At 41.3% G+C, this 27,484-nt stretch overlaps 1 protein-coding gene across 1 annotated transcript in view; it reads left to right on the forward strand.

The window, feature by feature from the left end:
* The first annotated feature begins 6,766 nt into the window (after positions 1-6,766).
* ARHGEF4 (Rho guanine nucleotide exchange factor 4) overlaps positions 6,767-27,484 on the forward strand; it is a 168,555-nt gene continuing 147,837 nt past the window's right edge. Inside the window, exons 1-2 of the mRNA XM_032446671.2 lie at positions 6,767-7,035; positions 17,664-17,699. Of these exons, the coding sequence (XP_032302562.2) occupies positions 6,826-7,035; positions 17,664-17,699 (246 nt within the window). The 5' untranslated portion in view covers positions 6,767-6,825. The remainder of the gene's footprint in view (positions 7,036-17,663; positions 17,700-27,484) is intronic.

Here is a 27,484-nt window from a genome sequence, read left to right on the forward strand (position 1 = left end):
TGTTATGTTTGGCCTCTAATCAACACCATTTTATTGTTTTATAATGGATCACTGTTATCCAGCACTGAAAATTTACCTTTCAATGAAAACAATCTACTGCTTAGGAAGAGTTTATGGATCTTTTTTAAATCCCCAGCCTACATCAGAAGTATATACAGGCACTACCCTCTAATTCTTTTCCTCTGCAAAAAAAAAACAAACCTGGATTAGCATTGGGAGAATCTGAATACTAAGATCAGAATACTATCTACTCTAATTTTATCCCAAGTAAGTTATTAGATTATCAAACATGTGCCATTCGGAAAGTGGATTAACTTCTAAACATAAACACTCACTGCTTTGAGAAGGGCCATGTGTATGAGGAAGGGAAGTTCTGGCCTCTCTGAGGCATCAGTCCTGACCTAGCTGCTTGACCAAAGCTCTCCATTACCTTGTATGATATGCTTCCCAAACAAGTGAGTCAGCTCCTTGAAGGAGGTATTCACTTCTAGGCACATCTTCAAGTGTTTCATTTTCATTACTCGTAACTGTATGACGAAACAAGGAAAACAACAAGGGTTAAATCTGGCATGAGAGAGAGCAGGCTGAAGACTGAAGCTCAACTCAGTCTATGTGCCCATTATATTTGCCTTATATTTCTAACTGATGGAAAACACATAAGTAAATTTACGAATACTTCCAAATTTCAGCAAGTTGAAGGAAACTCACTGCACTTCTCAATCTACTTTTCTCTAGCTGTATTTTCATTACATCTATACAACTATCATACTTTCTAAATACTTTGGTACAGCGCAGGCCCAGGGCCAGGGTGTGCATTTTGCCTGGGGATCAGGCAGTGTCTGCAGGACATGGCTGCTCCAAGAGGCCTGGGCTGCCATGGGCAGAACTTGATGTCCTGTTCCTGGGTGCCCAGGGCTGGGGTGGGAGTGCTGTGAGGTGCAGGCTGGGGGAGGTAAATCTGAACAGGGCCTCAGCATAGCGTGGGGAAACCTGCACAGCTCCCCTCTTTCTCCTGTGATATTGTGAAGATTTCAGAAACAGAGGAACAACAAAGCATGCATTGACTGCTGCTCCTCTACAGCAAATCCCAGGGCACTTCTAACAGGTGGATGCTCGAGCAGGTGGCCAGGGGTCTCCTGAAGACTGACACTCAGGCAGGGTTGTTGCATCCTGCTGTGAGTTGTGAGACCAGAGTGCAGTTCTCTGGCTGAAACCTGAGCTGAACTTCCTTTGGAAACAGCCAGTTTTCATTTTCACACCTCTTGGACTTCCTGGGACAAGAATCAGATGTACTGCAATGCAGTGAGTGCCAGTGCTAGGACACTGCTCACAAGCAGTCAGCAGCATCATGGTGTTTCCCTCAGTGGCACTGAGTTCACTGCATGACAAACTCCAAAGCTCCTCAGTGTTTCTTTTACAATGCATGTAGAAACCTCCACCTTTACTGCACAGAAACCAGACCTACCTTGGGACAGTTTATGTGTGCTGTAATCACATGTTCAGCTCCGATGCAAATATCTGAATGCTGTATGTAACCTGGGGGAGGCTTTAATGGAAGCAGTCCAGCTGTGACTCACTTATGCAAAAAGAATGTTCTAAATACTGCTGTTCATTTGTGAATAAGTATGAAGTGTTACAAAGCTCAGAGCAAACTGCTGGGAAATAGCCCACCCAGATGGACGCAGTCCAACAAATTCCAGTTTGCTTTCAGTGCATCCCTTGGTCACTGCAGATTAGGGAGGCTTTGCTATGTTCTTAGGTGTTGGGTAATTCTCTAAGTAGTAATGTAAGATTGCCAGGGGGTTCAGCATCATCAGAAATATCACATGGCCTACCCTGTCTGGGGGGATTGATCAGTCAAGGATTTTGTGGCTCCTTTTAGGGTCTTTGGTAGCCAAGGCAAGGAACACAATAACTTTCCAGTAGGTTAGCATATCTGTATTACCTGTCAATAGTTTTAAGGAGTTTAAAATGCTGCACATTGCCATTCCAGTGGGTCTTTTGACTGTGCACTACCAACACAACAGCCCCAGGCATTGCTAGAGGCTTAGGGCAAAATGGCTGGCAAGCTGCATGGAGGAAAAGGATATTGTGTGCTAGTGGACAACTATACTAATGTGTGCCAGCAGTGTGCTCAGATGGCCAAGAAGGCAAATGATAACCTGGCTTGTATCAGAAATATTGTTGCCAGCAGGAGCAGGGAAGTATTTGTCCTCTGCACTCAGCTCTGGTGAGTGCTTGTATAAATGTCTGGTGCACCTTGAGTACTGTGCTCAGTTTATTCTGTCACTGAAGCATTGGTGAGGCAATTTAATGGGTTGTCTGGGGATATGGTGGAGCCACCGTGCCCAAAGATTTTCAGGAATAGGGTAGATGTCACACTGAGTGGAATGGTCTGGAGTGGTTGTAGGCATGGGTTGATGGTTGGACTGGATGGTCTTACTGATCTTTCCAATCTTAACAATTCTGTGATTCTATAATTCAAATATGCTTGATCTTCTAAAATACTTCAGAGATACGTAATGGTGTTAATAGGTCAGGGATGAGCTGTCTAAGAATGCAAGCAAAAAAACTGGCTTCAAGATTATCATTTTCTTTCCCAGTCCAGTTTACAGGAACTTTTCTTACAATATGGTTAGAAACCCATGGAAGATAAGGTGGAGAGAAGGGTAGGTGAAATAAAAACATTATTTTATGTATTAAATGATGGGATCAGGCAGCATACTCCTATCCTGAGCTCTTGTGAGCAGCTGTTCTTCAGTGTGGGCAGAACTGAGCAGGGAGCTGGATATGACCTACCAGGAGCTTACATGCACCCTCCTGAAACATCATGTTTCTGCTATGAATCATTTTTAACTTTAAAAACAAAACAAAACAAAAGGACCCATTCTGCTGCAGTACATTTTGTGCCGAAGAAGCCGTAGGCGTGCGCTCTAATCCTATCTGGCAAGAAAAGCTGTCTGCAAATATGAATCAACAATTCAACACAACACAAGTGTTGGACTTGTATCTGCAGGCTGTGGAAAGAAAATTGCCTATCACACTTGGCAGGGACCCCCAGCACTGAAATTAATTCTTCACAATTGCATAGATTTTATCCAATAATAACAAAAAGTTACTATTTTTTAGTATTATGTTTATAAATTACGGGAAATTCTGAGGAGTAAAGGAATTTTGTACTTCCCAAAGGATGCTGAAAAGCTGGGAGTGATTCAGGAAAACGTGAAGGGAAGGATCTGAAAGTTGAGGAAGGTACTCAAGTGAGAAATGAAATGAATTTTATTTCATTCATTTAAAAGACAAGTGAAAGTCTGCTTGATGACTTTATAAATTGTTATTTCAGGAAGAAGACGCTCCTAACAGTCAAAAAAAGAAAGAAAAAAAAGAAAAAAGAAAGAAAAAAGAAAAAGGAAGAAAAGATATGCACAAGAATTACAAGTCTAGGAGGTAAAAAACAAGGCAAATTCAGCCTGGGAGTAAGACACGCTTTGTAATAACATATAGAACAAATCACTGGAGTTCTCTCAGTAATCAGAAAGCCCATAGTCCATTTTTACTAGGTGATCTCCATGGTACAAATGTAAAACCTTTAGTTTTTCTTCATCCTGGGGTATCCTAAAGTCATATAGAGCTGTCTGCATGTTTATGGCTCCTGTTCCACAGGCAGGAAACTGTAGCTGTTTGTAGCAAAAATGCTAAGTCACATCTTGAAGCAGTGACTGAGCACCTGGTGGGAGGGAAGGGCCAATCCTGGGAAACACAGGTGCATGCAATGTACTTGAGTGATCAAAAGGGGTGGAGCCAGGATGCATCCCTTCCCAGACCTCATTTAAGTGCTGGCAGTGGAAGTAGAGGCTTTTTGCTGGAGACTCCTGCCTACATGAGGCCTTGCAATGGTAAGTAGAGGATTTTTCTTTCTTTCCTCCAATGTCTATGGCTGCTGCATTTGGGCTTATTCTAATTTGCTGTAGCTTTGCACATTGCTACTCTGTTGTTGTTGTGTTTTCCGTTGCATTGTTGCATTACTCTGTTCTGGTGGACTGCTTATGTACCCTTGTGGTCAAGGTGGAGTTTGTTGCTGTACTATAATATGCTATAATTTAAATAGCAGTATTTCTCCAATATCTAAATTTTATGATTTAGTTTAAGGGAGTGTCCTTCAGATGCTGATCTGCAGGGAGAAAATATGATAAAAACAGTAAGCTGACTGGGGAATGGCAGTTGTTCAGTGGTGTCTGACTTCTTGTTATGTAGACCGGACCTATGCTGAAGGTATATACTAATGCACCTTTACTTGTGTGAAGACTTTCAAGTGAAAGATTAAGCATGTACAGCTTGGTAATGTAGGGCTTGTTTCTTTTTATGTAAATGTTAATGCAACCATGCACTTACCTAAAAGAACTGAAGATGTCTATATGAACCATGGCAAAGTATAAGAACTTCAAATTAAGAAGCTTTAGGGTTATAAGTCTGAGTTATTTCCCTAAAATTATTGAGATTTTCTATCATGTTTTCTGTCCAGGTTAGAAATGTTGGGACTATTGATGATCAGGAGAGTGCAAGGGGAGCATATTTTAAATGCCATTTCATTTGCACTTACAGGGTCAGAAAATATCTTAAGCAGACTTCTCTTTGTTGGTTTGTATTTAGTTGTTTATATCATGAATGGTAGGGATCAGAGAAGGTGTGAGAATATCTCATGTGGAAGTTTAGTGGTCAAAGAATCGGGAAGGAGAGAAATGATGACTTTGCCAGCATATGAGAATGCCATGTTTATCTGGGAACCAACAAAGAGAAAGTACCTTAATGATATCTGCAGATTACACCTGCATCCACTACTGTGATTTCAAGCTCAGCTGACAGCATGATGAAATCAAAGCTGGCTTAACTACTTCCTTCTTGACATTTCTTTGGTTTGACTTCTCTTTTAGTCATCTTCTGTCAAGTGTGCCATAACTATAACTTAAAAATGGTAGCAGGAGTGATACAGGCTTTTGGCGTGGCCACAGCTGCTTTCAAAGATAGTGGTCTAACTCACTGCTATAGATAAGAAGGGAGAGAAGGCAAAGCTGTGAAATCTTCCTGCTCAAGAAGTGGCTTGCTCTCACAATGAAGACTGAGGAGTACTTGTTACTGTGCAGGGAAGGCTACTGCAAGTTGCCGACACCTATAGCCCCACAAGCAGTGCACCAAACAGCTGCAGGTAGGAAAAGATAGGCACTGTTTCTGAGGATTATTCAAATGTTGTGATCTGTCTGAGTGAGCATTCTATGGGAATTGCAGACACATGTTTTTGGCAGCATAGGGATGAGGCTAGGAGGAGTGAACACTGGGATTATATCCAACTCTTCTGCAGTTGCGAGAGACAGTTTAAGTTCAACATCTGTACTCTGGCTTGTCTGCAGGAGTGGAAATGGTGCTCCACATCATTACAGCGAGTGCTCTCAGAAAGGTTTGGCTCCATATTTCATTGTATTTTCTTTCTCAAATTTGTGTTAATGTGAAAGGAGAGGGAAATAGTGGCAGCTGAACCCATCAGTGGGACCAGGTGAGCTGGATACATTGTCAGACAGAACAAATGTGGAAGCTTCTTTGCATTTCATTTGCCCTTTGCTGTGGCCACGCTGTGTTGGGTTGTGTAGTAACTGTCTTTACCTTTTCTTTTCTGAAATGTCCTTCTAGCTATAAGGTAATTTGTAGCTCACTAGTAGTCCTATAAAAATCACTGAGATTAGGTTGAGGTGGTACTTAACGTGATTAAAGACTATAAAATTAGATATCAATTATTAACAACTGCTGTATTTGTTCCTTAAGGGTGGCTCAAGGTGATGAAAGCTTTAGCTACCAGAAGATCCTCTGTATATTAAAAAGGGCTGTTCCAAGGTATCAGAGCTCTTGATCAATTCTTCTGCAAGCATTAGTGATATTTTTCCTTGAGTGTTCTCAACACCATGCCAAAAATAAATCTAATTTTCTACATCAGGAGAATTTACTTTGTTGATGAAAATGAAGTATTTAGTTGTTGATGCTGTTGAATTCTTTGAATTGATACCATGAAACTGAAACCTTTAGATCTTTGCTTTCTGCAGCTAAGAGTAGCAAATCTGAGCTGCCACAAGGCACAAGTGAGCTGCTTAATGTTTAGCCAGAAAATTGCTTAGTTTATCTCTTGCATATTTTCTTCATATTTTTTGCATTTGGAAGTGCTATTTATTATTTCAAAATGTCTTGGCCCTAGTTTGTCTGTAAGGCTTCGTTTATCCTTTGGAAATGCATAGCCTTCAGAAGCTTGGCATCTGCAACATACCAGACAATGAATTACTGTGGCTAGAAGTCTCTGGAATGAAAAAACCCTCCTCCACAAGAACGTTATTTCTTTATATTTACAGAATTGGGATTTGTTCTGGGGAAGCACAGTTAGCAAAAAAAAAAAAAAAAAAAAAATCAAAGCAAATAGGTTTTTCATCTTTCACTCTCCCTCCTAAAGTGAATGAGGGAGTACTGGGGCCTTGCTCTTTAAATAAACGGCATCTTTCTCTTCTCTCTTGGCATCAGCAGGAGTATTCTTGTGTTGTATGACAAGGCTAGCTGGTACTATATTAATCTTGTAGCTGTATGCATGGTTGCAAGAGGTCATTCAATATGAGAAAGGCAAAGAGCCAATGCGGTTTAAAGCAAGTTCTCCCATGATCTGTTTGGGCTGGCTTAAAGACAAGGCTACATAGTTTTAGAGGAGTGAGGAATATCCTTACTGAGATAAGTTTTCCCCAGTTGTCACTGGGAAGATCAGGGCTTTGTGGAGAAGGGGGGAAAGCCTTTTTTTAAATGGAGTTTAATAGATGTTTAGATGCAGAAGCTGAAGAAGGAAGACAGGAGAGTGGGAGAGATGATATTAATAATGTTGGCAGTAGCATTAGAAGTGAAGAACTGGATTTGGTACAAGTTTACCTTGCCTTTTTGCCTGAGAGATGCATGAAAGCAAAATTCACCTTGACAGCATACCTGATGTGCTGGTTACTGCCGGAACTCTGCAAGGTAGGAGATTTCAGTGCAAATATGTGAGATTTTTAGTTAGCTGCCTATGTACTTAAAAGGCAAATTAAGCAGTGCCTGCTGATGTATTTGATAGTTTATTAATATGTACCAGGCAATTGTCTTCACTATTTGTTGTGAAAGGGGCACTGCAGACCCTGACACTGTACCCAGAGGTAAGTGATCCATCAGGGGAGCACTTACAGGGGCTACTAGTAGAGTAGGATAGCAATTACATGAGTAATTGCTAGCCAGTTTATATACTATTGCTTCATTTCAATAAATTTGTGATTACTTTAGATTGTGTTCTAAATGAAATTCCTGGTGGTGCTCTTTATTGGCTTACATTTGTTTCTTGCGTTGGATGGACATTAGAATGTATTTCAGTTCTGAAAATGTGAACAAAAGTGTAAAATTGAGATTTGGGGGTATATTGTCAGCTATAGTGAAGAAACAATGTACAGGCTGTGGTGGGACTTAGCTTAAATGTGAACTGATAACAATAACATATAAGCAAACATATAATAACAATAAGCAAATACTTTTGCTTATTGTGCTTCTCTGTAGGGGGAAAAAGCAAGGTATTGGGCTAGTTGTAAGAGAAGGATTGAGGCATGTGAGATCAAAATAGTGATGTTTTATATATAGTGTTGCTAGATTTATTAATCTGGAATCTGTAGTAAGTTTTCCTTTATCTCTGACTGTTACAATAAAAGACCTGTAGGTATTTAATTGATGGTCACCAGTTAGGGTATAACATGAAAGAAATATCCTGGCTGTCTTTCCTTCAGAAGTATATGGTAGGTAGGAAATAAATGGTGATGTGGTGCAGACCATGGGTGTGGAGCCACTTGGTGCTTCAGCAGCTAGAAACTCTCTTACAGGTGTCTCTACATGTGTTGGCTGCTCATTTTCAGGCAAGTTTCTAATTGATCTTGTTATTCTTGCTGTGGTTTGATTCCTTTGCAACTGAATGTGAATTTGTAGGTTTTAGGAGCCATACTTCTGTTATGGGATAAGCCAGAGGCGAACATCCAGTGGTCAGTCTGGTGTGTCCAGTAGTTTCAGTATCTTGGATTTGTTGCCAGTGCATAGATTTTTGGGACATTACAAGTGTAGGAAACATGAAGTGATGCACAGTAGTTTTGTGCACACATGCTACGTTTTAGAATGAACAGTTGTTTCTGCACCTGACAAGTGGCAAATAATGTGTAGGGCTGGACTGTTTGGAGAAGGCTAGTGCTTGATCCAAGGAAAATCATGAGAGGTCATCACCATGTAGGGTAGCAGAAGCTGGTGTATTGTAACACAGGAGGCCCAGCGTCCATCCAGCTCCCTTCCTCGCATAAGCCCATTGCTATACAAAGTTATCCATGTGGACTGAACTGTAACTACATGGTATCATTCAGTACTTTGCATAGCTTGTGGCTGAATTTATTATCTCATTTTTGAGTGGAGAGTGTTTTGTAAATATCAGGTGATGTTATTAAAACACATAAGTTAATAGAGGTGCTCCTGCTCTTCTTGCTGTAGCATTGTATTTGCACATTGCATACAAGACCTTTGAGAAATAAGGGGACAAGGAGAACAGCTTCTATTAAAACTGTAGACCTGAAGCTCTCTGAGAATGTTACAGTGTTCTGGCTAAGTTGAGAGAGTAACCAGACTTTATTTTACATCAATGTCTAGTTATTTATGCTTTCTACTTATTCTGCTTTCTTAAAAATGGTTAAGATTTGAGACCAGATTTTATTCCTGATGCTTTTCCATGACTTTGGCCTCTTCCACATCCTAGTCCATTTAAAGAGTGTTGTCTGTTCTCCTTCAGACTGACAAGATGAGAAAGCAGCACGGTGTTGCTCTTCTTAAGGTTCTGTAGCTTGGCGGAATCCAGTTATGCTTAGTCTTCTTGCATAGAACCATAGAAATGGCCTGGGTTAAAAAGGACCACAATGTTCATCTAGTTTCAACCACCCTGCTGTAGGCAGGGTTACCAACCACTAGACCAGGCTGCCCAGAGCCATGTCCAGCTGGTCTTGAATGCATCTATGCAGAGATGCATTTGTCTAGATGGTACAGCTTGTCAGTAGGAGGAGCTTTTCTAGTCTTCCATCTCTTGTCTGAAGTAGTTGCTATCCAGATGCCTTATGAAATGTTGAGATTCTCCACTTGGGCTAACAGTTTGTGCAACCAGTGGACCTGAAATGTAACAAAACCGCTTGGATCTATACAGCTGAGTTGAAAACTTGGTGGGAGCCAGTCCAGTGCCCAGTCTCACACTTGGGCAGTGGCAGTGTTGCTGTTGCAGATAGTTGGACTTCTATTGTTTTGAAGCATTTTCTTGTGTCAGACTGTATAGAAGAGCACACAGATTGTGCTTAGTTGGTGAGACACCAATCTCTCTACATTCTGCTAGTGATTCTTTCCATCACAGATATTCCCTTCATTGTACAGTTCTTGCCTGCTCAATGTATTGTGTCCAGAGCTGCTATTTCACGAAGAAGCAAACAACTTCAGAAATAAGTCATGTTTTAGAAACAAATGATTAAATTAATGCAACCTCTTCTGGGCCGTCTACCCTTTTAATGGCTTTTTTAGCTTGATTTTTACTTTGGATTATAAACTCTGTGGGACTGGATTATTTCAGTGTATGTGGCAGTGATAAAGGTGGATAAAGCCTCTTTGAGGGGAAAGCAGAGGCTGGTTTTCCTATATTATGAAGGAATTCTCCAACCATTAAGCTTGGGCCACAAGGAAGTGTGGAGGAACTACTTGCTTTGTGCCTCATCCAATTGAGGGGAGAAAAGGATGCTGATAGGTGAGTTTAAGTCTTTCATTATTACTGACTTCTAAAAGATCCTCAGTGGAAGCTCAACCCCTTTTGAAGTTGTTACTAGTGTATTTTATGCCTTATTTCTCATTCCAGCATCTGCACGCAGCAGTCTGGAAGATGTGGGTGACCTCTTCAGAAGAGCAATCCTTCTGTGGATCCCAAGTGACATCTTCTAAGAAAGCTGTCTATTAAAGGGAGGAAAGATGCTTCAGGAGTGTCACTATTTTATAGTGATTGCCCACTTGCATAATTGTTGCTGGCTGTTACCTTGTTTTTTAACATTATCAGTGTATTCTGAGAATACTTCACCTATTTTTCTTTTTTAAGCAGTGGAATGTTGTCTTTAGGAAGCTCATACTTGGAAGCTCTACTGTTTCAATTTTTTTAATTTGGTCCCAACCTGACTTACCATGATCACAAAAAGCATTTGGCACAGCAAGGAATGGAATGTTGATCTACAGAGTGTGAGACAGGCTTAGCCCATGCTTCTTGTTCTGTGCTGGTAGGTGGCAGGCTGGAAAATGAGAATACTGCAGTGGGAACTGGCTGACTCCCTTCAGAGTTATTTTTCATCTGCCTTAGCATGTTGATTGGGAACAGAGTTATTTCATAGGCTTACTTGATCTTGCAGTGTCTGTAACTCCTTTATCTTCTGAACACTTGCCAATTTCAGCTGAACTTGAGTGAGGCAGAAGCTGTAGAGTTCATATGAGAGAGGTAGAAGTCAGGGAGTGGAGATAGACTTAACTCATGCCCCTCTCAAGGGAAAGGCTTCTGTATTTGTTTGTCCATTATCAAACATCACAAGCAGTGCCAAATATTTCCATCTCCGTGCTGGGGAACTGTAGATCCATAGGAAACCAAGTCTGGTTGACTATGGATCCAAGACTGTTAGTTCAGCTGCTTGCAGAAATGCTTTCTCAGTGAGGTGTTTTTTATTTAGCAGTTAATGAAGCTCCACTGTAACTTACTGTGTGCCTTCAGACCTCAGAGTGAAAGCCAGTATTGTTAAGTGCAACTTGATACAGCTTAAGAGGACTTTCAGGAGGTCCTACAGATTTTCTCCGCCCCTTGGAATGCTGGAATCTGTCTTTGAATATCCTCACTGATACATCTATATCCCTTTGCTTATTTAATCAATACTGCTGATCTTTAATTTGGGGTCAATGACCTGATGAGATGCACACTTAGATCTGTTCATGTTGTTTTTGGAGTTAAGGGGCTTATTTTGTTCAAGAGAAATATTTGTTTGATTCATTTTCTTTCATTTATGCCCAAATTTTCTGGATTCATTTGGACTAGAAATAAGAAAGTAGCCTGTCTTTTATGGTATGGTGTTTAGAATGCTGGGTAGGCCCAGGTAGAGATAAGCCAATGAAATGGGTAAACTGCTGGGTATTGAACCTGACAGAGGGCTTCATTCAGACTGGCTCTTCATTCTGGGCAACGATTCTGTTCCTTTTGAGTAGTGTAAATCATTCAGTGTGTGCTGGTTGGGAGTCTGACTTCCTTCTTTGCTCACTCCAAAAAGCCAAGAAAGGTGTTTCTTCCCCACCCCCCCCCCCAATATGTTTAGTATTCATCAGGCCATCTTGTGTGGATCCAGCTCTGAAAAACACCCAGTGTGTTCAGAGGGGGCATGCTGTGAAGGGCTGGTATGCACAGCAGTGCTGAAACATCCTCTATAAACCTGCGTAATGATCCCTGGAAAACTGGTACGCCTTACTTTTGCAGTTCATTCCCTCAACACCGCATTTGTATCTTCATTTGCATGCCTGTGTTTGGGAGCTACTTGTCTGTGTAACAGTCTTCACTCAGTTATCATAGTTTTCAAACTGAGCTATCAATCAAAGCTGAATATCTTCTTTATGTGATTAGTTTAAGCCCAGTTTCTGAAATGAACCTGCTCATGCATACTCCTGCAGCACAGGAGCTCATAAGCAAAGGGAAGTCTTTCTTGCGAGTTATTACTTTATAATTGCTTTAAAAAGAGACATTGTGAAATCCTATGTGACTAGTGGAGTACATAGAGTGGGCTGAGAACCTGTAAATAGATGACTAAGAACAAATCATTTCCTCCAGTGAGTGCTGGAACAGTTTGTGTTCTTCCTAGAAAGTTTCTCATGATTACAGACACCTAAGGAGGTGTTTTCTGTCTGTTCCTGGTTCTATCTGCTGGAATGAAAGCAGAGCTGGTGATGGACAGAAAAATTACAGTGCTCCAAGTGTCATTATTTAGAGAAATGGATGAAAATTGGCACATACTGCAGAATTTGAGGTGTGACAACTGCATTATAAAAGCAGTGAGATGTTACTAGATAGCACAACATCCAGAAAACCACAGGAATGCTTGGGCAGGACAGCATTAAAAGCTACTTACACCACTCTGCCATTCTGGAACAGGAAACAAAATCAAATTTGAACTTCTAAGTACTAGCAAATGTATCCTTTCCACACATGTAACTCCAATTTGTTTGGAAACTTGTTTGCACTCTGGAATATGTCTCAGTGTGGAGAAAGTTTATCTTCTGGTGCCATCTGACCTTTAACCATATCATCCCATTTCCTATAGAAGCAATGAGAAATGATTTTTAATAAGAAAATAAACTGTCCTGTTATTTTAATTTTAGTAGATACATCCTACCTTTTCCCTCATCTGTAAGGAGATTTTTTTCTCTTCTTTAAATCTCAGCTTTGTTTTTGGATGGCATTGGTGGATTTATTCATAGATTAGAGAAAACAGTATAATTCTGTTTATGATCACTTGGACCATTTTGATTCTAGAGGGGGGAAAAAGTGAGATAAACCTTTTGTGTGCCTTTTTGCAGTACACCAGGTTGCAGCAGTGGTGCTCTGAGAACCTCTTGTTAACAGAGGAATTGGGACAGAAACATTTCCTTTGATTCAGATGCATACTCTGTTTATGGCACAGGTACCTGGGCAGCTTTTCAGGGTGCCTGCATAGGTTTGCCACTCCAAATTCTCCTACTGACCCTCAGCCAGAGGTGCTGCTGCTGCCAAAGGGCACTGCAGCAAGATGCAAATCTGCCCCTGAAGCACAGCTTTCAGCATTGCTGCTCACTTTAACCATTACAGCTGCCTTCGTATTGATGTGACACCCTCCATGTGAAACAAGTCTATATTATATCCACATACATCACACAGGTGACACAAATCTGTTCCTGGGACTTCACTGGGGAAAAATGGGGTAGTATGTTGTGCTGTGGTGCTACTAAAGTCTTCTGTGTTGGCTGGTCATGCTCTATGGTGGCTTCATTTGAGACACAGAAGTAGCAGCATAGAAGTTACAGTTCTATTTATGGCTCGTTCTGTATTTCTTTACCTTTTCCTCAAAATTATGTGCCATATTGATTTCTGGGGAATAACATAAATGCCCTGTATTACTTACCTGGGAGAGAATGTCATACACAAACAGTAGCGCTAAGCCTGTGTTTTTCTGCAGACCTCAACTGAAAAGAATAATAATAAAAAAACAACTGAAAACCTCCTAGTATTTGGAAACATCCAAAGAAGTTTTTCTGCTGCCAATGCAGGCAATTTTTGTTCTCAGACAAAGTTATGGGGTGGGGCAAGCAGAAAGGATTAATGCTGTTTCCATATGAATAAGTGTTTTTGGAGGGGTATTATTTGCTGTAATCCTATTAGCAAAACATATAACCCTAGTTCAGCTTGGTAGTCAGTCTCTCCCTGCCTAAAATGAGTCCCAGCCCTTAAGGTGTGGTGAGAAGTGTGGGGGAGATGAACTAAAATGTGGGAGAAACATTAATGTCAATGCTCAGGAGAAAGTAGATTTCATATTGTTGGCAATAGAAGATTAAATTGTTTTCTTCAAGTCCCAGCTCCTGGATGCAAGTGATTGAACAAGGGCATTACTTTAAAAACAAAGACAGCTTTCAGGTGTTAAATCTAAATTGTAGTTTCCAATGTGATGATATTAAACTATGAATATTTCACACTTGGAATTGTCAGTTGTCTTGCAAATAGTCTTTGAAGAGCTTGGATCGTTTTGTAACAGGTGCTGTTGTAAGAGCTATTGACTTCTGTACTTTGCTTAGTCCAGACCAAAATTCGAAGTGGTGTAACCACCACAGTGTTCATCAGGAAAGTGCAGCCTTTCATTTCTCATCCCATATTAATAATGAGCCAGGGTACCCAGCAAAGAGTGTAGGGGGACTGACATCAACAAAATGCATTGGAAGTGCTGCTTGCTTATGACATGGTACTGCTGACCTGGGACTTAGGAGCCTGACTGGAGCTGGAGCTCTTGCAAGCTCTGCTCTCCAGGGCTTGCACTGTTGGTCCACACACAGTCTTACTGTACATTCTCAAACCAGTGTTACATTTCCAATGCAATAGACTAAATCCTTTCCAGATTGAGATTTGTACCACTCTGTGTGAAAACACTGATTTCTGCTCACCCACATTTCTTCTTGAAGCTTCCTACAGGGCCTTGGAGAAATACTCCATCTCTGTCTTTTGTTCATTTTACAGGGAATACTGACCTATTCCCACCAGGAAGTAGCTTTTTTGAGGAGGTATACAGAGCACATAGGCACATACGTCTCTAAATTGTGAGGTAGCCTTTAGCTATCTCTGCAGAGTGGACAAGTAGAAGATGAAGAGGAGGTTTACTTATTACTGGGAGCAAATTAGTGGCCTAAGGGAGATTCCATACTGTGTGGTGGCATGTTGGGGAAAAACTACAAAGCTGGCAAGTGGAAGGCTTCCACTGCTGGGTCTGGCAACTACTATTGTATGTTAATTTATATGTTTAAAAGCACTGAAAATTTAAAGAACACTTTCTACAGCTCTAGAATAAACCTGAAAAATGGTAGTTCATAGCTGAGAGGCTTTCAATGTATTTTCATATTTGGATTTTTGGATGACAAATGGGTCTCAGAAATGGTTTAATTCTCTATAGAAATGTTAATTCTTTCTAAAATAAGAAATAAGGAGTTATATCAATTAGAATAGGGAACAAAATGGACAGTGTTGAAGGCTATTCCAGAAGTTTCAGTAAGCTTCTCTGGCAAGGATAAATTATTTTTTACTTTAAATTCATTGCTGTTTAGTTAAATAGTTTAAGTTTCAAGGACTGCATATGATGATGAATAGTTCATTCTTTTCTACTCTTAACAAAATCCTTTACAATTTGTCTTAAAGTTCCGCAGGTTTGCAGAGTTCACATGAACACAGAATTGTTAAGTGATGACTTCAATAATACTTCCTACAACAGAAGGGAGCTACTGCATCAGGAAGAACAAGAGTTCTTACAGAAAAACAGCGGGGCACTTGTGGCCTTGACCAATAACAACTTACACTGAATTGCAAAGGGTTTTATAGATTTAAGAAAAGCAAAGACACCCAGCAGAGTCTGTGAATCCAACCCTAGTAGCTGTGCTGCTGATGGGACCATCATCAATATGTGATGTTCTCCTATATAATGACTTTTTTTGGTGAAATCTTTCATTTGTTTTTGGAAGACTTTTAAGATTGTTATCTTTAAGCTTTGGGGGTAGAAGAATGTTCTTCCTGTGATTGAAAGAAGTACGCATAGCCAACAGTGTTTCTGTAGCAGGAGATCTTCCTCATCTTAAAGATCATAGATTCAGTGAGGCTGATGAAGCCCTGGGTAATACAGGGAAAGATATCTGGGAGAATTCACATAGGGAAAGGGGTTGGGATCACTGCTCAGACAGAACAATGTACTGTTATTTTTCTGTAAGGAACCAGTGTAGGCAAAATACCAAAAAAGGGGCAAAACTTTCAACATTAGAGTTTTATTTTACTACTTCATTTCCAATGCAAAGTTCAGGGCAAGTGCAGTGAAATTTGTGAACCTTTCAGCAAGGGTTGGCCAAGTTTCAGACAAGCCTGAAATGGTATGTGGTTTTGGGTGCAAATTAGAGTGGGTTTGATCCCAAGCCATTTGAAACACAGCGCTTTCATCTGCACTCAGCTTCATATTTCAGCCTTCGTTTCTTGCAGCCCAGATCCTGAAGATTTCCTTCTTGGGGAATGTCCAGCCTTCCTGGACACCTCTGCCCTTCAGGACCTAAAGGGATGGCATATAATTGCTTTCTTCCCAGCCAGCTTCTGTTCGGGAATTCTTGGAAAATGCTCTCTATGTTAAATGCTAAGTCCTGGGGCTCAGGGCACATTTTAGCTCTGTTGTTCTGGTATAAAATGGTGAAATTCCTTTTTTTGTCACTTTAATACTGTTGTCACTGACTGCTTCCTGGTATCTCCTGTCTATTTTCACTTGTGCAGTGAATTAGTCGGGACTCAGTAACTCAACCTGTCAGCATTTACTTTTATGAAGCCAGTGTTCAGAAAAAGAACCATCTGTCCAAACTGTTCCAATTATGATATCCAGCAGAGAAGCAGTTGACAGCAACAGGAGAAAACTTGATTTGTAGATACTTTTTATTATTATTTGAAGTGCGATTGCACAGATAAGAAATCTTCCAGATTGCTGTTAAACTACCCAAATGCTGCCCTGATGTACATGCTTTGAAGTGGTTTTGTTCTGTAGTCCACAGCAAAATCTAACACTTTAAACAATTTAATATTGTTTGGTGCCTTTTTCTAGTGTATTTTGATACAGGTCACATAATGTAATCTCTTCAATTCATCCTTGTCTATCAGTGCATTTCTACTCAGTCCAGTTTCTGCTTTCAGCCTTCCTTCCCCAGCCCACACCTAAGGATTACACGTGTGAATCTGGTGGCACGTTCTAAACCTGTGAAAGCAACACTCTCACCAGAAGTGCTATATTCCCTCAGAGCTTTGTTACATCCAAACAGAGTATTAATGGGAGCAGCAAGTGTTTGCAGAGTAAACAGAACTTCTTCATGGCAGCATAACAAATTGCTCCACACTCTGCCAATCACTCTGAGCTTATCTCCTAAGCATTATAGAACTCAGGATTTGCTTCTGATTTGACCCTGGGTTTTCTAATGTTTATTCCAAGGAAGGGTGTTATGCTTGACTTGCATCACTCTGAAGTCAAGGCACAAGCCAGGATGTTCCTGAATGAATCTGATGGAGATTTGTGTACTTGATGGTTATATAAAGTTACCTTCAGAGTTTCCTAACTGAAAGTCTTGTGTTAAAAAGATTATTTGGTTTCCACATCCAGATTGAAAGTGCAATGCAGTAGAACCATATAAACATGATGATTCTTTTAGAGAGCTGGTAACCTTAAAGAAAAAGGGTAAGTGAAGGGATTTGAGCATGCGGTCTAAACTAGGGTGCTGCTAAGCATGGATTTCTAGCATTGCCTTTTTGCAGCGTGGTCTATAAAGCCTCTCCTCCCTGCCTCTTACACTGAGCTCCTTTCTAGGTAATTGCTAGACTCCATTTTTCTAACTGCTGGCTTTCCCCCTCTTTTAACCCACCCTCCCAGAGAGAGTCCTGAATAAATAAAAAGCTTTTGCAATGTGCCCTGAAGCATGTATACTGATGAAGTGCATACAGTGTAATTATGGATAGCACAATGCAACATCATGAAGTGCCTTTATTTACAGCTTTTCTATCATGAAAGCATAATGAACAGATTCAGTGAGGAAATGTGAAAGCAGATGCCTTTGGCTGGCTCCTGTTGTTCTCTTTTTGGCAAAGACAGAGGGACGAGTCTACCCTGGGACAGCCCCGTTGAAGTCAGATGAGTTACACCAGGCAGGAACTGGAACTTCTTTCCTTCTTTTTCTCCTTCTTTTTTAAAAGAATTTGGTTGCCAGATCCTTCCCCTGACTCACAATTTCTCTTTCCACAGAAAGCCTGTGAGAACAGACTCTCTGCTTCTGAAAAGGTAGGATAACTTTTTAGTCACTAATGGCTAATTTCCTCAGCAATAAGCAGTTCTGAGTGTATCTACAGATGCCTGTATTTAAGAACTTAATATCTAACCAAGTACAGGGGGGAAAATAAAGATACTAGAATCCTAAAATCTAAGTTTTGAATGAGTCAGGAACAATGGAAAGCACTGACAGTATTAACACACAGCTGTGATGCTTTAGGTGTATGAAATCTGCTTAGAGTGGCCTAGGTTTCAGCATACAATATTACCCGAAATGTGTAGATATACCCTGTGTGTTCTGAGGTGCAATGTTAGAGCTGCTGTGTGTGGATGCCTAAGAGCACCCCATTTTCTGGAAACTTTAGTGTACAGGAACTGGTGTCAACTCACGGAATCAGCCTTATTTGGAAGCAGAAGTCCTTTTAAAGAAGTTTATTAAGGCACGCCTGGGATGGCACCTCATATTACTTCTTTAATAGTAGAGGCTACCAGGACTGCTGGTGCTTTGTGCTTGTTAGTGCTGTGGCTGTGCTTGTTTTTTCCTCTACTGAGGGCCTGAATAGAGCCTCCCATATAAAAACTTCCATTTACAGTTTGCCTTTTGCTGAGGCCTCCTTTGTGCTCATGTAAGGCAGCTGGCAAAGAGCTGACTCCCCAGAGCAGAGCATTGCCAGCACTGGCTAATCAATATTCAGCAGAGTCCACTGCTCATTGCAGAGCCATTGATTATCTCTGGAAGGTTGCTCCTCCTGAGTGTCATTTTTCAGTCTTTTCCCTTTAGCTCCCTTCCCCCAAGCTCCCACGAGGAGAGAGTACTGGGATGGAAATGAGGTTCCATTTCAGAATATGAATAGTTCTCTTCAGATGTCAAAAGTCCTTGGAAAGTAGGTTATTTCTCCACTGTCAGGTTATTGTGTGTATCAGTGTTGTAGCTTTAACTTTAGTGACTTTCCTAATGGCTGTATATTGTAGCATTGGTTGTATTTGACTTAAGTAGGTTGTATTAGTTATGTTGAGATTTGGTCTCCTGTGGCAAGAGGGAAAACCCACATCTTTTATGCAGCTATAGCTGACCTTGCTGACCTCCGACACAGCAGAGGGGAGCTGTGGCTTTATGTTCCATGCAATTCACATGCAAATAGACCTGGAGGCTCATGGGGAAAGGAAAACATGATGCAAGCCCTCATTTGACATGCTACACTCAGGTTATACTCACGTGCACTGCACAGTAAATTCCCTTTCTCTAATACAGGCCAGTGAGGTGGTTTGCATGGAGCAATACCTGCCCATCACCTTGCAATTAGTCTGGCAAAAAGCTAACTATCTGCTTTTGAATGTGCACTGATGGGTATACAAAGTCATCAGTACTGTATTAAGTCAAGAGAGAACTGTGAGGTAAATGTGCATTTATTCCCAGTGGTAGATTACAAATATATTAATGATCACAGCAGGGATTACATGTGAAAAATGCAAGATTTAAGTCTTGAGTGTGGAACAGACAGCTAGAACTGAGATGTGTAAAATGAATGTGGTTGGCAAAGCACAAGATGCTCATCTCCATTAAACCAGTCAGTTTGAGGTAGTACCTCTGCAAAGAGCAGAAACTGTGCTGTGACTACAGGTATGGAGTGACTCCTTCAGCAGAACTGAACTTGTTCTGGTGGGTACTGAATAACTAACATTCTGCCTGCAATAAGGGAACTGAAAGGCAATAGCTTCCAACCTTTACTCTGCTTGCCTCTTGGCTTGAATCTGAAGTAATCACTGCGTTGAAGATAGACCTTTTCTTCTCCTGACCTTACCATTGGATGAAGAGCCCCATGAGCAAGAAGGCTTGCTGCCTAGTTTTGTGCTAGGCACTAGGGAACCAGAAAAGCCAGAAATATGTTCTTCCTGTAGTGTTTCTTTTCCAAGAGAATGGTGAGGTGCTGGAACAGGCTGCCCAGAGAGGCTGTGAATGCCCCATCCCTGGAGGTGTTCAAAGCCAGGTTGGATGGGGCCTTGGACAGGGTGGTCTAGTATTATGTATGGAGGCTGATGGCCCTGCATGCATTAGGGGAGTTAGAGCTTGATTATCCTTGAGTTCCCTTCCAACCCAAGCCATTCTATGACTCCTGCAGAAGATGGTAGCATCCACTCTAGAGCAAATGTAGGTCAGATCCGGTTAGCACCTGGCACTGCTGTGCCTTGGTATGTGTCACATAGAGGTTTCTGCTTTGTCAGGTGCTGGTGGTTTAGCCCTGGTTTCCAGGGTCTGATTTAGAGCCAGCTCTGTGACCATTGCCAGCAATCTGATCTTGTCCAGTGATTAGCACATATTGGGGAGATGACAGGAAAATGGCAAACTGGGATTTGTTTCATTGAGGAGCTTTCCTGTCAGCTCCCTGTCTTCCTGACAGAGGCATGTGATCTGACTGCCAGTGAAGCTTGGTGATGCCTAGATTAGGATTAACTCCTTCTAGTAGAAGTGGGCAATGGAAAGACAATTTCTCCTCTGATGGAGAGGGAGCTGTTCCTGGCACAGTAGATGAGTGTCTCCATTTACATTCCTGTTTGTCAGGAAGTGCTTTATTTCCAGTCTCAGCTGTCAGCCCACATGCTCTCATGTTTTGACTATATTCAGTTAGGCTTCCGTGTTGCTTCCTGAAGGACAGGATCCCTGAGATATGGTTGTGTAATAGGCTTGGAACAGATATCATTCTGATCTTTCTTGTTTGGCTTCCAGTTGTCTTCAATATACCTGAGACATATCCAGAGGATGAGGAGACTCATGTTATGCTTTGGCCAGAGAATGTTACCAGTGTATTAAGTATATCTTAATGGATAGCATAACATTCCCTTTCCTCTATTAAGGGGAATTTTTCCTAGCCCATTTATACTGACGTTGGCTTGTAGTACTCATGTCACTATTGCTGTGTTTCTTATTAAAAGAGAAAGGCAGGGCTCTGGACATATCAGTGACTACACAGAATTTGAGTAAAAAAGTGTAAAAACAAAAAGAACAAAATGATTTGATGGATGTGAGGCTGAAAGATGTCCTGAGTGTGTGTTGTATTGACTATGAGGAGTCACACTGAGACTATGAGGCTAATTTGATGCATTTTTAGTGGAGAAAGATTGTGTTCCTGGCATGGCAGCAAACATGGAAATGGGGTTACAGAAGTCATCTGTATAATAGCTTTTTTTAGTTGTAAAATCATACATGTCAGTGTTGTCAAGTAGTCAAAATAGCCATTGTGAATTGATTTCTGCAAGTGGTGTGTCAGTGTTCTTATGTTGCAAATATGGCAAAAGAAATGTCCTTTGGAATTCATGAGTGCAGAATGAAGTTTTGAAAGATCAAGGCCTTTGTTGAGAATGTTATTCCTGTACCTTAGTGGTACAGAACTGAAGCAGGTGCTTACAGGGAGAGTGGGGCAAGTCTCTTCTCACTGGTGACAAGGGATAGGATGAGGGGAAATGGCCTCAGGTTGCACCAGGACAAGTTTAGTTTGGATGTTAGGAAACGCTTCTTTACAGAAAGGGTAGTCAAGTACTGGAATATGCTCCTAAGGAAGGTGGTTGAATCGCCATACCTGGATGTGTTTAAGAGCCGTTTGGATGTGGTGCTCAGGGATATGATTCAGCAGAAGGTTGTTAGAGTTTGGGTACTATGGTTAGGCTGCAGTTGGACTTGATGATCTTCAAGTTCTTTTCCAACCTGGGTATTTCTATGATTCTAACAGCGCATTTTAGGAGCTATGCAGATTTTTAGAGCTACTATATGTTAGTAACATCTACAGAGTTCTTTGGTCTGAACCAGTTTGAACTGTTCAAACAGGAGACAGCAGCAGTCACTGAACACTTGTAGACTGTGTTTTATTAGGGGTCTCCATGAACAAAATATAATGTTGTCTGGAAGAAATAAAAACTCCTGCATCCAGAACTGCATGGCAGGCAATGCAGACTTCAGCATCAAGTATGCAAGTTCACATACTGATGTGTACTTACTGTTAAACTGGCTGTTCAGAAAGTACCTTCAGTGACCCTTGTCCCCAGGCAGAGGACTTGGGCTCTTTGTGCAAAAACCAGCATTTCACATTGCAGATGAAGCAGGTTTCTATCAGATAGAATTAAGCTCTTACCCTGCACAGTTAAGTAGCATATCTAGTGTTTTTTCAGTCTTTGATTAAATGGAAGTAAAAAGACCTGCTAAGTATTCTGCCTTGTGTGTTTATTACTTAAATTATGATAATAAAGGTGCTATAGCTCTCTGCTGCTTTCCATGCTGAAATTGTGCCAAGCATTTTCCCCTGAGCAGATGAAGTAGAATGCTGGCTATTCTGCTTGCTGTCAGTGCAGGCTTTGAAAGCAGATATAGAACCTGGATTAATTTGTCTGCAGTTAAAACTTGTTTGTATTCTAGCACTTCAAAGGTGGTTTTAGGAAGAGTGCACTGTGATAGGTTTGTTAGTACGTGACAGCTGAATCTGTCACATGCAATAATTAATCTTCTCAGACTCTTGTTCTCACCATTAGCTTTCTGGTAACTCGTGTTAATTTCTGGCATAAGGAAGCACTTTAATGACTATGCCCTGCGAAACAAAGAAAAAAAAGAGCCACGAGAAGAGCACATGGTTCCCAGAGTCAGAACATAATGAATTATCTTTTTGCCATATAATATGGCCAGACTTTTACCATTCTTTGCACAGAAGTTGCCACCATGTTTGAGTAACTTCCCCATGGATTCAGTCTTCCAGTGTCTCTGTGATGTAGCAAAAAGATGAACAAGGGGTGGATACAGAAAATAATTTGTTTGAACTCATTTGGAAAGACTGAGATAGTGCCAGGCACTGAATGCTGATAACCTAACCTTTACCTAATGTCTGTCCTTTACTTTAGGAATGAAGTCCAAAGGCTGCAAGCAATCCCTAGCATTATTTCCTATAATTTTCTTTTTATATTTACTTAAACCCAGGTTTATCTACTTGTTACTCAAGCAGCTCAAGATTATTAGCTTCAGTCTCTCTTGAAAATAAAACTAGAAGTAGTATATTATTTGCATTCAGAGAAATAGAAGGAATGAAGAATGGAATATTTGAGATCTCTCAGGTGTAACTGCTGAATGCTTTCATATCATTTGCAATTTCCCCTGTAGGCTCATAGCACAGATTCAGGATCACAAGATTTATGTTCTGCTGGTTTTATATATATATATATTATATGACAAAAACATAGCTATTAGATTATGATTTTTTTACCATATTTTCTTGAGACATTCTGTGAGTCTTTGGACTCAGAATATATGTGTAAGCATTTGAGATACTTCAAATTATGCTAACAAAAGGCTGAGCTGAAACCTTGGTAGATGAATCCTTAAAATGCACATTTCTCTGTCTATTTCTTCTTTACAGTGTCTGTTATAACTGCAAGGAGTGGAGAGAAAACATGGGTGATGTGGTGGGATGAAAGTCTGTAGGAAGTCAGTCTTCATCAGTTCTAGTTCTTGGGGGGGGGGAGCGGGGGCAAGGGCTGTTATTTGGCAGAGGACAGATCCTGCCTTGATGCAAAGCCTCTGTTACAGTTCAGTGTTATATTGTTGCTAAAAGATAAATGTCCTAAGACTCTTTCAATATTATGGCAGTGGAGCTGAGCAAAGAAAAAGACCATTATCTGCAATATCTGTCAGGAATGGAGAATGCACTGTGCCAAGTCCAGGATTTGTTCACTGGAGGATTATTTGTTCATTTAGTCCAAAGGAGAAAATGATACAATTTATTTGGTTCAATTAGTTTGTGACAGTTTTTAGAGGCTAATTATGAAATGTCACCAAGTCTAAGCTCCCTTTTTCTTGTTTTACTCTCCAGGTTTACAAGGTGATTTTAAGATGTACCGGTTTGACTGACAGGAGTCTTGAATTTTACTTGGGTAACTTTTTGTGACAGGAGCAGCTTCACACCAAAGCCATATTGTCTCACACTTGTTGGAGAGAGGGCAACAACAGCATGCTAGGAATGTGAGGGTTTATGTTTGCTCTGGGGGATTACATTTGTGTGATTTACTCGGATGTAGGAAGTCTGCTGAGATTGCATATCAAATACTGTGTTCAGCTTTGGGCAGGGCTAGAACACAAGGCTTCCGAGCAGTGGAGAGGGAACCAGACCATTATTCCGAACGAGGAGGTTTGACACGCGTTTTGTCCCAGAGGCAACGATCCGACTGCGCTGAAACAGCCCAGCCCTGCCCCACTCCCCCCACCCCACCCCACCCGGAGCCATGGGACGGAACGGCGGAGCGCTGCCTCCTGCTGGCCCCGGGACAGCGCCGGCCCGAGCGGCTGCCGTGGGAAAGAGCGGATTCTGTCCGCAGAGCGACGCCAGCGTCGTCCTCGCAGGCTGGAACCATCAGGTGTCAGCCTTGCTCTGCGGTCCGTACCGCGCTATGCCCGCCGTCCTCCCACAGGCTGCCTTCATCTTCCTGCTAGAGACATAAGACTGAGAGCTGTGCCCTTTATTAGCTGTACGATCCTGAGAGTTGGAAGAGACATTTAAAGGCCATCTAGTCCAGCTCCTCTGCAACGAACAGGGATGCCTAGAATTCCATCAGGTGTTCAGAGCCCAAATCAGCCTGACCTTGATGTACTGCATGTGCTCCAACAGCTCTATGTTTCTCTTGTACTGAAGGCTCCACATCTGGACACAGTGTTCTAGATGATGTCTTACAGTGCAGAACAGAGGGGCAGGATCACCTCCCTGACCTGCTGGCCATGCTTCTTTTGGTGCAGCCCAGAATTTAGTTGCCATTCTGGTTTGTGAGGGCACGCTACTGACTTATGTCCAGCTGCCATCCACCAATACAACCCAAGTTGTCTTGGGAGGGCTGCGTTCAATCTTTTCATCTCCAGCTTATATTGGTAGCGAGTCTTGCTTCAACCCATGTATGTTTGGATTTGTTGAACCTCTTGAAGTTCACCTGGGCCCACTGCTCATCTATGTTTTGATGCTAATTCTGACGCTCTTTACTCAGTTTGCATTGCATTTACAAATCTTTAAAAAACAAACCAACAAAACAAGAAAAGCTTGGATTTTAAATAGTTCCGACTAAACAAAGCCTTCTTAATATAAGCCCCAAATGGAAACGACCAAGTTGTCAGCCTGTTAAACACCAAAGCAAAACAAAGCTCCAGGGAAATGTATGTGTAGTAGTCAGTGGTCTCACTGTTCCTTGGGGGCTGATAGTAAAACACATGGCATATGTCCAGGGGGAACATGGTCTGAGCAGAGAGGAAAGCTCTCCATCATTTGGAAGATGGGGTAAGGCAATGCACAAACTGATTTAAAGGTGTGGATGCAATTTAAAGGACAAACTTGCATACATTTCATAGATGGGAGACTGCTTAGGAAATAACATGAAAGAAAGTGAAAAGGAAAGTAACTAAGATGGCAAGAAATAACCCAAAACACTACTGTATTTTTTCTTTAGCTCCCTAAAGACTGCGGGTCTTTGTTTTCAGGGCATGAGCTACTGTTTGGCATGTTTCCTGACCCACTCCATCTATTCACTTGATGCTAATGTGAAAGTGCCCAGGCTTCCTGGAAGGAGGGCTTTGTTGGAAACCTTTCATTACTGAGGATTAGCTGTTTGGTAAACCCTCCTCTCCTTTAACATTCTGCGGAAGTGCTGGCTAATGAAGGGCTCATTGTGGTGGTGCTGTGAGTGGAGTCCATTCTATTGCTCGGATTTCAAGCCAGGGTTTTTTAGCTTCTAAGGAGACTGAAGGGAAACTGAGTCATACTCTTTGGCTCTACCAAAAGCATATTTGAATAATTTGCTTTCCTTTCTTTTTAGTCTTCTTGCTGAGTTTATGGTCTAAACACTTTATAGAGTTGCAGAATTAGTAAGGCTGGAAAAGACCACTAAGATCAACCCTCATCCCCTACCATGTCCACTAAACCTTGTCCTTCAGTGCCACATCTACACGCATCCTGAACATCTCAGGTGCTGGTGGCTCCACCACTTCCCTGGGCAGTCTGTGCCAATGTTTGACCACTCTTTCTAAAGAGATTTTTTTTCCCAGTATCCAAGCTGAGATGATCCAGAATCTACTTGAGATAATGTAGCCACACATGTCCACAGACCAGGCTTTACCAGAAGTGCTCATGTGCTTTCAAGCCCTCTCTCTTCGTAGAGGACAAGCCACTGGGACCAGTGGAATCCTCTGTCAACTAGAAGAAAGGGGATGTGGAACACATAAAGAAGCCAGAAAAAACCTCCACCAATTCACAGATCTGCTAATTCATTAACCTTCTCCAGATCCAAGTGAAAATAATGGACCAACTTTCCTGGAAGTGCATTTATGTTGATGGAACCATCAGCATGGGTTTGCCATAGGTAAATAATACCTGGATCACCTGATTGCCTTCTTGTGATAAAATGAAAGGATATGTAGTCCCAGTGAGAAAATAATTGACATTAGCAAAGGTATTGATGCTGTCTCTCAAAATACTTTTGTATCCGAGTGAATACATTGTGGTCTGGATGACTGAATAATCCAGAGGTAAAAAGTAGTTGACTGGACAGGTTCAGAAGGTGGTGATTAGTTTCCAATGCTATGCCTGAAGACCAATAGTAAGTAAGATCTGCCCCAGCACTGGTGCTGTTCAACACCTTTATCACCAATGTGGAGGAGATGATAAAATGTACTGGGAAGGATGACTGTTGACTGATGAGCTTGAGGGCAGGGGTACTATCCAGTGGGGCCTTAACAGAGGCCCATTGAATGTCAACAGATGCCTCATGCCATTCAGTAAGAACAGATAGTAGCAGAGAATTAGATTACTACATATTGAGTAGTTAAAAATTATGCATATAGTCTTAGTAAGTGTTGTGCTGAGGACTGGGGACAGCTTATTTGAAATGTTTTCTTTCAATACTGACATAAGAACAGAAAGAACACAAGTGCCAGCTGCAGTTTGTAATGCAATTGTATGACTCTTGACAGAGCCAAGTGTGGACATCCTTGTCTCACCCTCTGGTTAGATGTGGCAGGCATGTGTAGAATTTATTTCACTGAGAGAGTTCCATATTTGTTTTAAAACTCAAGAGATTTAAAGTTTGGTTGCTGATGTTTTTGTTTCAGCTTGGTTTTGTTTTATCAAAGTGATTCTCTACATACCAACCCATTTTCTATGGAAAATATTTCAGTAAATCTTAAATCATGAACAAATATTGTTGAAAATCAGTCTGTGATGTCATACAGTATCTCTGTCACTAATACTCCCAAGCCATTAGTTATATACAAAAGGAAAATTAATTGAAGTGCCAAGATGTAACACAGTGAAAAGATTAGATTATTTGGTTATTTCCTGTGGGGGAAGCTAGAAAGCACCTCTGAATCCTAGTGAAAGAGCTGCAGCAGATTGCAGTGATCCAGAGGAACTGATGCAAGCAAAAATGTAAGTCAGTGTATGTGCACCTCTGCTGCCAGACTGCCCATGTTGCAGATGTGTTGTCTGGTCATTCATGCTTGATGTATGGGAAGAGGCAGTGTCTGAGAGGAGCAAGTGTCTGTATGAAGGTCTAATTATGGAGTCTGGACACACACAACTGTTCAGCAAGCCTCTGCATGTGAATCAGTGCTCATTGCTGAGACTATTTAGCGGAGGCATCAGATTTATGTGTTTTTCCTGTCACTGTGTTGCTATTAAGTTGAAAGGTGATGGATGGAGATCCTGTGGGACTGATGGTCTCTGTGTTGTTCTGGCTCCTAGCATAGCTGGTTCCTAGCATAGACAGGGACTTCTGAATGTAATTGAACC

Source organism: Coturnix japonica, chromosome 12, assembly GCF_054131305.1.
Source record: "Coturnix japonica strain WE chromosome 12, WE-NBRP24, whole genome shotgun sequence".
NCBI classification, from domain to species: domain Eukaryota; kingdom Metazoa; phylum Chordata; class Aves; order Galliformes; family Phasianidae; genus Coturnix; species Coturnix japonica.